At 38.2% G+C, this 11,056-nt stretch overlaps 1 protein-coding gene across 2 annotated transcripts; it reads left to right on the top strand.

Annotated features, from left to right (window-relative positions):
- Positions 1–6,689: 6,689 nt before the first annotated feature.
- On the top strand, positions 6,690–10,516 carry LOC148082935 (calcium-binding protein 2-like). 2 transcript variants are annotated; one of them, XM_087788323.1, is made up of 7 exons: positions 6,690–6,757; positions 7,614–7,749; positions 9,002–9,032; positions 9,152–9,295; positions 9,390–9,499; positions 9,781–9,928; positions 10,488–10,516. In XM_087788323.1, exons 1-7 carry the CDS (start codon positions 6,690–6,692, stop codon positions 10,514–10,516), a joined length of 666 nt encoding a protein of 221 aa, XP_087644449.1. The 2 variants fall into 2 exon arrangements, with proteins under 2 accessions (XP_087644449.1, XP_087644448.1); XM_087788322.1 differs by having other exon boundaries at positions 6,690–6,751; positions 7,605–7,749.
- The last annotated feature ends 540 nt before the right edge of the window (positions 10,517–11,056 follow it).

Below are 11,056 nucleotides of genomic sequence, written 5' to 3' on the forward strand. Positions count from 1 at the left end.
AGGATGACTGTCATCATCCATGATGGACAGTAGTTTGTTCAGTGATCTCCTCTCAGCAACTGTCACCAGTGAGTCCAGCTCCATGCCAACAACAGAGCCTGTTCAACCTGTCCAACCTGTTGACACTCCTCTTGGACACATTTCCACCCCAACACACCACAGCATAGAACATGACACTGGCCACCACAGACTGGTAGAACATGCAGAGGAGCTTCTTGCTTCTTGAAGATGTTAAATTATCGAGGCCTCCTCAGAAAGTACAGTCTACTCTGAACCTTCTTATATACATGGTCTGTGTTGCGAGACCAGTCCAGTTTACTGTCCATACACACCGAGGTACTTATAGTTGTCAAGTACCTCCACCTCGTCGCCTCTGATGGACACTGGACGTGGCTTTGTCCTGGACCTCCCGAAGTCCAAGACCAGCTCCTTGGTCTTTGAGGTGTTCAGCTGCAAGTGGTTCCTCTCACTCCAGTTCACAAAGTCACGTATCAGACTCCTGTACTCGTCTTCGCTGTTGTCCCTGATGCATCCAACAATGGCAGTGTCGTCAGCATACTTCTGGACGAGACTCAGCTCTGAGTTGTAGCAGAAGTCTGAAGTGTTGATGGTGAAGAGGAGAGGGGCCAGTACTGTCCCCTGAGGTGCTCCTGTACTGCACACCACAGTGTCAGACTTGATATCCTTCAGCCTGACATACTGTGGTCGATCAGTAAGATAGTCCATAATCCAGGAGACCAAACCAGGGTCCACATGCATCTTATTCAGTTTGTCCTGGAGCAGAGTGGGTTGGATAGTGTTGAAGGCACTAGAAAAGTCTAGGAACAGGATTCTCACTGAACCGCTTCCTTTATCCAAGTGGGAGTAGGTCCGATGCAGGAGGTGAAGGATGGCATCTTCCACACCAACTGCTGGCTGGTAGGCAAACTGCAGGGGGTCTTGCGCGTGCTGGACTTGTGGCCTGAGATATTTGAGGACCAGCCGCTCCAGTGTCTTCATCAGCTGCGAAGTCAGTGCCACCGGTCTGTAATCATTCAGCTCGCTCGGTCGGATCTTTTTAGGGACTGGAACGATACAGGAAGTCTTCCACAGAGTTGGTACTTTCCCCAGCCGTTTATTATTAGGGTAACAGCGGACAGTCTTAGTAGGGGCGACAACGTCCAAGCAGAAATTTAAATAATCTGTTAGACAGTGTGTCTGTCCCTCGATGTCCTCACCATGAGACTTCAGCAGCACATCCCAGTCTGTTGTTTCAAAGCAGTCTCTGATGGCGTCCTCCACAGCTGGTGTCCACTTTCTGATTGTCTTGGTAGTCGCAGTCTGTTTCTGCACCAGAGGAGTGTACTGTGACTGAAGGTGGACCAGGTTATGATTGGACCTTCCAAGTGGAGGGAGAGGTTTGGCTCTGTAGGCGTCCTTCAAGTTGGAATAAAGAAGGTCAATTGTCCTGTTATTCCTGGTGGGACAATCCACAGCCTGATGGAAAGTAGGCAGAGTAGAGTCCAGGTTGGCATGATTAAAGTCTCCAGAGATGATGATAAACGCTTCAGGATGTTGATTCTGAAGTCGAGCTGTCATTGTGTGGATCTTCTCACAGGCAGATGCAGCCGCAGCGCTCGGAGGAATGTAAATGCACAGCGCGATCACGTGACTGAACTCACGCGGTAGATAATATGGACGCATACTGACAGCCAACAGTTCTAAATCTTGACAACACACGACTTTCTTTACAGTAACGTGTCCCGGACTACACCAGCGTTTATTCACGTACATGATCAGACCTCCTCCTCTGCACTTCCCACACGCGCGCGTCTCTGTCCGCTCTGACGGTGCTGAAACCAGGCAGGTCCACGTGTGAGTCCGGAGTCAGCTGCGTGAGCCACGTCTCTGTGAAGATCAACAAGCTGCTCTCTCTGTTGATCCGCTGGTTGTTGAGGGCAGACAGCTCGTCGATCTTATTCGTCAGTGAATTGACGTTCCCCATCGTGATCGTTGGGATCGTTGGTCTGTGACGTCTCCGATTGTCCGTTAGCTTAGCCTTTAGCCGCTTCCCTGCGCGACAGCCGCGATACCGGTGTAGGTACAATTTTGGTCCCCCCTACAATATCGGTCCCCCCACGTCCTACGTGATGACGTCACACGCGTCATACGCGAACGTCTCTTTAAAATATTTTTTATGGGTTAAAGAAACGTCAACAGAACGTTTACATGATACTTTTAACCACACATAAAACATTTATATTGACAAAAAGACGATCTTCGTCAACATAATCACTTTCCGTTCTTTCATTTCCTGGTCTGACGACACACGTGACTTTGAGACCAACGGAAGGGTCCGCGCTACATGTGACGAAGCCGCTGATTGGCTGAAGCTGTTTTACTAATAATAAAGCACAACTGTATAATGAAATAAAAATCATTCGAGTTCCGAAATAATTCGCTTTTCAAAAAAAAAAAAAGTTAGAATATTCCCCTTTCAATAACTTGTCTGTAGTTCGGATCATAAACACCTCAGTAATTATTTAGGTTTCGATTTTTTTTAAATCAATTAAATCAATTATTAAATGTACATATGCCCACTTTATTTAACAAGTCATTTTTTTAATTGTCATATTTGTATAATGTATGCACTACAAAAAAAATCGTGTTTTTTTAACACTACTGGCAATAAACATTTTCTAATTTTCATACTATTGAGATTTGTTGTCATATTATTGAAAAACGGTTGTTTATTTTGCAGTTGCCAAAGGAGATCCTCTCAGAAGTCCTCCTTGAGGTTATCCTACTGGTGGGAGATGGTGCATACCTTACATTGAGCCTGGTGTGCACCACTTTCAGAGACACCGTTTCTGCAGATTTCTTCAGAATACGGGCACATTTTCAGTGGCTTGATAGTAAGTACAACATGCATGTATTCACACATCCTATCCAACTCCTTTTTCTTACGACTTTTCTTTTTTACATATTTCCTGAGGCATTAATACCTGGAGCACAAATGCTGCATCCTTTAGAAAAGAGTTCTACAGGATGTACACAATCGACTCCTGCAGAGGGTGTGGCCTGGAATTCAAAAACAGTTTACCAGGTAAACGTGTTCGTAAGGTCATTCTTTGAACATAAAAATGGATAACCTTTATATTCATTTCCATAGGTTACACTGGGACCGGAAAAAGGGGAGATCTGCAGGCCTTTTACTCAGAAGGTTCCGAATACTGCAGTCATTTTTGAAGTCTAATGCCATAGGCAAAAGTAAGTTGTTTGTAGATTTTCATAGTGTAGAGTAGTTGCACTCCCTACCATGTATCTCTGCTTTCACTGTTATTTTCCTATAGGCACACATCCAGTCTCCATTGTCCATTCTGGTAAGGTGGCTTTTTTCCAATTGTTCCCGAGTTGGAGGATTAAGGTGAGTATTGTGTCTGAACATTGGCTTCCTGTAGAATTTAGAATATAATTTAAAATTCTTCTCTTAACCTTTAAGAGCTCTGTATATCCTTCCTTTTCTCACTATATCCTCCCTCACTCTTCTCTTTATCCATCTGTCTACCCCTCCATCCTTCCTCCCAGCCGGTCAAAGCGGCAGGCCGTCAACAATGAGTCTGGTTCCGCTCGAGGTTTCTGCCTTCTAAAAGGAAGTTTTTCCTCGCCATAGTCCACTGCACGGTGTTTCGCTTCTTGCTCTTTGTTGAATTGCTGGGATCTATTTTTCCTTAATTAACTATAGTCTTACTTCAACTGTGAAGTGTCTTGAGATAATGTTGTAATGATAAGACACTTTAAATAAAATTGAATTGAATTGAAAGCTTGTATTTTCTTTGACTTGAAGAGGCGAATAAACGACCCGTTACAAACTCTTTGTGTTGGAGCGACGGAAGTGTCGTGTTTTGATCGTTTTATGAACCATTGGTGGTCAGACAGTTTATTACTGTTTGTTGAGTGTTGTGACTTAGAGGCCACAAGCTCATGAATATACTGAAAGGCCGTAATTATTAAATGTTGTTGTCATTTTATCATTGTTTCTGTCATTTATTTGTGTTGCAGTGTAAATAAACAGACTTAACTGTAGAATTGTACGTATTATGCAACTGGTATAATCAGCCTAAACATGTTTCCCCATTGTTCTACAAGCCCGTTTACAATTGAGAACAAAAAGCAATATAGGAGGGTTATTATATTATATATATATATATATATATATATATATATATATATATATATATATATATATATATATATATATTATATTCCAACAGTATTATGAAGAGAACAAATCTCAATAGTGTGAAAATTAGAAAATCTTTATTGCCAGTAGTGTTAAAAAAACACGATTTATTTTATAGTGCATACATTATATAAATATGACAATTAAAAAAAATGACTCGTTAAATAAAGTGGGCATATGTACATTTAATAATTGATTTAATTGATTTAAAAAAAATCGAAACCTAAATAATTACTGAGGTGTTTATGATCCGAACTACAGACAAGTTATTGAAAGGGGAATATTCTAACTTTTTTTTTTTTTGAAAAGCGAATTATTTCGGAACTCGAATGATTTTTATTTCATTATACAGTTGTGCTTTATTATTAGTTAAACAGCTTCAGCCAATCAGCGGCTTCGTCACATGTAGCGCGGACCCTTCCGTTGGTCTCAAAGTCACGTGTGTCGTCAGACCAGGAAATGAAAGAACGGAAAGTGATTATGTTGACGAAGATCGTCTTTTTGTTAATATAAATGTTTTATGTGTGGTTAAAAGTATCATGTAAACGTTCTGTTGACGTTTCTTTAACCCATAAAAAATATTTTAAAGAGACGTTCGCATATGACGCGTGTGACGTCATCACGTAGGAAGTGGGGGGACCGATATTGTAGGGGGGACCGAAATTGTACCTACACCGGCGCTGAAGTTCTATCGGGATCTCGTGGCGATCTCCAGCCCGTGCCATTGACTTCAGCAATAGTAGATCCTCTCTTGAGTAAACAAGACGATTCTCCCCATGTTCAAAAGTATCCATTTAAAAAGTTATAGTAAAAAAAATTAATAAAAACAGAAAAATTATAGAAATTGCTGCTGAGCTACTGGAGAGGCAGCCGTCCTCGTCGTCGCCTTTATGACGAGATATATTCATTTATAAAGTTTTAAGTTAAGTAAGAAAGGTTTCTGTTTGAGAGTTATTTATTTTTACAAGTTAATTTTGCTATTTTGTATAAAAAAAACAACTTGTTTTTCATGTGATTATCATTTAAAAATATGCATCTAATTTAACTAAAGTTTAAATAGTTAAAAATGGTTTCACCCACAAAAAAAGAGGTAAAAAACCCCCAGAAAGGTTGAAGGTCGGCCGGTTTTTCAGGGAGTTGGCAAACCTAGGCCAAGACCAAGAGGAGCATGACACCCGTCTCCATTCTGTTCTACAAAGAGTGGAAAAGGAAGACATCAATCTGAATGTGGAAAAGTGGGAACTCTCCAAGAACAAGGTGGTTTTCTTAGGTCACATAATTTCTGCATTAGGTATCAGACAGCTGCCATTACTGACAAGATTGAGCCCAAGAATGTGACTGAGCTAAGGAGCTTTCTTGGAATGGTAAACCAGATGGGAAAATGTATCCCTCATCTGTCAGAAAAGGACAAAGTACTGGGGGATCTCCTCTCCAAAAATAACTGTTGGATATGGGAGTGGACCAGGAATAAGCATTGATTGACTTTGTTTTGATGGTCCAGAGAATTTATGGGAGCTGTACCGCCTCTTAGTAGAATAAATAAGAACTGTTGCATGTATTCACTTATCAGAATCATAAACGTTAATTGCCAGTTTTATAAACATACATGTTAAAAAACGTGTTATTAGTTATTTGCGTATGCTTTAAAATATATCAGTGCGATCTGTTTATTTTCCTGACGACGCTGACAGACATTACATTGATTCTCTCTTCCATATATTTCTCGCTAATTAACTCACAAATCTCTAATGTTTTGACAGCTTTTCTAACTTTTTATCCTGGAGGTAAAACTCGTTCCTCGACGTGACGTCACCAAACGGTGGCATATAGGAAGTAGCAGTCACGTGATTCAAAAGTCATTCCGTTCAATATTAATGTGGCAAAATATATATTTCTGAGGCCTGGGAATGACTGGAAACTGAATATGGGGCAGTTTGTGTTAAAATGTTTTTAAAAAATACAACACAAAATGGGATCGATTCAATGCTACCAATCTTGATTATAAACATATACATTAATATATTTAAATATATATAATTATGCGGAAGTTTATAAATATTTGAAATACTGTTTATATCAATCAAAGAGTGGCATAGGGGGTATGCATATAAACAAATATTTATCTGCCTAATTAAGGTAAAACAGGTAGATAGGTAGATTCATACTGAATTAATATAACAAGATCTAAAACTAAAGACGTCAGAAACAATCCTTTAATTGGAAGGTTGGCCAGCGTAGTGGACCTGTTGTGCTGTGAGGTCAGAGGTCGCTGTCGCATGTTTGCTTCATGGTCATTGGTTCCATGTCCTCCAGGTGATTATCACCTGATAATCTCCCCCGACGTAGCCGCTCTGCAGGACAAGCCTCTTCTCTGAGGACGACCAGCAGGTGAGACCAGCGGGTCAACTTACACCAGATCTTCTTCTCATCATCCACCTGTGGTCTCTGCTTCTGTTCCTGGAGCAGCATGTCCAAACCCGTGGAGAGGAACCCTTCCACTGCATCTGCTGAGTCAGCAGCTGATGATGGGTACGTGTCGATCATTTCACGTTCCTTTTTTCAAGGTCAAAGATTTGTTTTATCCAATAAACAAAACTTAAAATGTAATATAACAAAATTTTGTTGAGACGCCTAGCCTTAAAAAATAGTATAAAGTGACAATATGACGTTTATTAAGCTGCAAATAAATGTCATGAAGTATCATATACACATCACATTTACTGTCCTCAATGGTGTGGTCCACCTTAAGAGGTGAAATTATTGCCAAACCTGTGGCATTACATTTGTTTGTCTTTCGTCAATAATAATGCTAATACAATTAATAGATCTTTTATATAGATAAAAAATTGTATCCTACAGTCAGAGATCAGACACAGTCTGGGAATTAAACTTATTAAATGTTCTGAAAACATTATCTTACGGTTAATGTTTCGCACCCACCTGTCACACATCGAATGTGGTAAATGACATTAAGTACTGATGCCATAAGAGATAATCTAAGATATTTGATTTGTCACAGTATACTAAAAATAATAGCAAATAATGAGGATAATACAATAATAATGAAATAAAAATAATAATTACTACAAGTGCACACACTACATAAGTAAAGAAGTGGGGGGAGTTAAACCATTATATTTATTTTATTAAATAGCTTGCTGTGCACCATAACAGTTGACACACACAATTTAATAAATAGTGGTCATCGCGTGGAATGGAGTTCTAAGTAACCTAAAAAAATCTAATCTAAATCTATTTTTTGATTAAAGTTTGTCTTGGTCCTGATCATACCTCATGTTACATTTAATATTAAACAATAAGTATTCAATTTAGGGAAGTTGATCTAAAGGTCACACGTCACAAGTCCTTCTGATTGTTTCAGAAACGAAAGCTCGTCGAGCTCAGCTCAACCTTCTCCGTCAGCCTCTGTGGAACAGCTGAAGAAACCCTCCAAGAAGAAGTCCAAAAAGACGTCAGACAACCGCACCAAAATTTACTTGTCTGTGCTCAACACTGTCTTTGGAGCGGTGAGACCTCACAGGATCTTGATTGACCTGATCAATAACATTTGGCTGTTAAATATAAATCTGAGGAGGTATTGAAATAATGGTAGAAAATTCCTGTTACATTTTTTCAAGCACTGTTAATAATGAGAGTTTTCCAAAATGATTTTAATTCTTATGGTATCTTATAGGTATCTCATACCTTATAGGTATCTCATTATTAAAATATATGTCTTTTTAGTCTTGTCATCTAATTGGTTGAAAGTCATTTAATGTGAGAGAGGAATGTCCAGACCAGTGAGAGGAGGGAGAAGAGAGGAAAATTGTGGCCCTCAAACTCCACGTCAGAGCTTCAATCCTGACCTGCCTGGCTGGTGTTAGAGAGGATTAATGTCACACTGAGTTACTGTTGACGACTCAGAGTCAAGAACCAATCAGCTCCTCGTCTCGCTGTTGTTTTTCCTCTTTAATAATCATACAATATCAATATCAGTCTAATTGAACACATGGAATTCGCCGATGTTTCTACTTCTCTTCACTCAGGGATATAATAAGACATTTTTTGGGTTTACTTAGCAGCTCTGTGTAGTTTGGGTACCTTAATATTTTTCTACTTAAATATTTTCATAAATTTGTGATGACACATCAACTTAAAACTAGTTAAATGACTCATTTACCGTGACTTGAGGTGTTTTGTGTGATTTTTATTTTCACTGTGAACATGCTACTTATCTACTGGTTGTGGTGGTATGTTATTTACAAAGCCGTCATAACGCATATCATAAGTTTAGCAAGTGCTCATGGGAAATGTGGTTAGGTAATTTCAAGCATTTAAAGTCTGTTTTTTAAAGCAATCAGAATTTCTATTTCTTTTTCAAACTGTTCTTCTAAATTCATATTTTCTACACCTTTTCTCCTTTCACATTAGTTTTAGTTTCCATACTTTTAAAACTATTTTCTCCTGGTCAAAATGTTGCTCTTATTCTTAATCGTTTTTTGGTAGAACCCTTTTTTCTATCATAGTGCTTATAACATGTTAGCTTATAGCATCACCAGTTTATCTTTGTTACAAAACTCTCTATTAGTTAGCATTACGTCACAAAAATTAGGTCGGAACGCACACATAATCAGCTCCTGGGGATGTGATATTCTTGTGTAACGATGAAGACTATAAAATATAAAATGACATTTTTACTGTGAAAATGTGAACGTAAGTATTTGAGGCAGGTAAAGAAAACTTCAGGTCTCCATATCAGGTTAACTTGTGTTTCAACAGGAGAGAGAACTTGCCCAGGGAGAGCTTGACGGTAAGTTCATAGAAACACACAAACTCTATAATGATACAAAATGTTTGTGAACTTTTCAAAACAAATTGCTGATATGTAAGTTTCCAGTTTTAGCTCAAAGTGTGTTTTTTTCCCTCTAGAGTTGCAGGAGGCGTTTAAAGAGTTTGACTACGACCAGGACGGATACCTGAACTACAAGGACGTGGCCGAGTGCATGAGGACGATGGGTTACATGCCCACAGAGATGGAGCTGCTGGAGATTGTGCAGCAGATCAAGATGAGAAGTGAGTTTTCTATTATGTTCAGTTTTAGTATTGTCAGTATCAACATGATCTGTGCAGGTTATTGTCCAGCTTATAACGCTTCCTATGTTGACAGTGGGCGGGCTGATGGACTTTGAGGACTTCACAGAACTGATGGGACCGAGGATGATGGGCGAGACAGCCAACATGCTGGGACTGAAAGAACTACAATCAGCCTTTTTACAGGTCAGTTTTTCATGTCTAGAAACTTCCATTGTTAAGATTAAATGTTCTTCTTACTTCTTTACTTATAGTGTGAGCATGTGGACTAATGTTTATCTTTGTTAATACATTTATCATCTTTTTATATATTCTTGTGTTCATTTTATTTAATTATTTGTATTCAATTATGTATGAGTATGTTTTTTTATGAACTGCTGTGACAACTTAAATGTCTATCATGTGTAAAGAATGATGGTATATCAATCAATTTATCAAAATATCTTATTCTCTTCTCTTTGGAAAAGTTTGACCTAGACGGAGACGGAATGATCAACCAGGACGAGATGAAGGAGGCGGTGAAGTCTCTGCTGGGAGAAAAGCTGAAAAAAGGAGAGCTGGAGGAGATCTTGAAGGAGTTGGACATCAATGCTGACGGAGCCATAGACTTTGAAGGTGACACAAATGATCATTGCTGAGGTCTGACGAGTACTGTCAAACTCAAGCCATCTTTTATCAGTATAAGTTGTGGGCCAAACTAAAAGTGCAGTTACCTAAAGGGACATTCATTAATTGTGGCTCTCAATTATTTGTATTATCTCCATGTTTGTTCTCCTTCAACAAACAAATTTTATACTGTGACATCCATCATCCCTTTCCCTTCTCTCAAACACAAACATCTTTATAAGTAAAACATATCAATATGAACATTAATCTAGCAACCATCTAGCGGGCCACATCAAATTAATTGCGGGCCAGATCTGTTAAGCTCTGTAGTCAGAGCTGTTAAATAACAGTGTAAAAGGAGGAAACTTGAAATTTTGATAATGCTCAACAAAATCTAAATAGTGAATAAAAACATGATATATAAGATAATTTAAACTTTTCTTTTTTTTAAATAATGAGTACTTTAAATAAATTTTATTTTTTACCAATAATTCCATATTTTCACGTGAAAAAGAGTTTAATAAGTAATAGTTCCTTAAACTAACTCAATATATTTTACTCCCACCAGAATTCGTCATGATGCTTTCCATACGCTGATCCTCCACTGTCCACCTTCACATTTATATAATGAGTCAGCTGCAAGTTGACTTGTTTAGACCCCACTGTGTCAGACGCAGACCTTAGACTTAAATCATGAAATGTCTTCACACCGACAGCGAATATTTTGCTATTTTAATAAATAAACTCTTAAAATTGTGTGTTTGTTTCTTTAAAAACCAAAAAATTAGATTTGTTGAATAATCTTTATTCAAAAGCTGCTGAGGACAAAAGTCGTCTGAGGTTAAGTAAAACTTAAATAAGCACTCATGTCACCCTAAGACTGTCAGTGTAGTTGAAACAGTGCCACGTATTAACGAGCTAAATACTTTGTTTCATATGGAATTCTATCAGTGCCATCAGAATATTGATTGAAGTTAACATTTCAAATGTTAACATTTAATTGTTGCTTTTTAAGGATTGAACTGTGTTTTATTTAAACATTTAAATCAATATGTTTTTAGGTTTTTAAAAATATTTGGATAAAAAAAATATCAAATGAATAGATTTTTTACATATAGAGTTTGATATTCTAATTTT

The sequence above is a fragment of the Callionymus lyra genome, chromosome 4 (assembly GCF_982586985.1).
Source record: "Callionymus lyra chromosome 4, fCalLyr1.hap1.1, whole genome shotgun sequence".
NCBI lineage: Eukaryota > Metazoa > Chordata > Actinopteri > Syngnathiformes > Callionymidae > Callionymus > Callionymus lyra.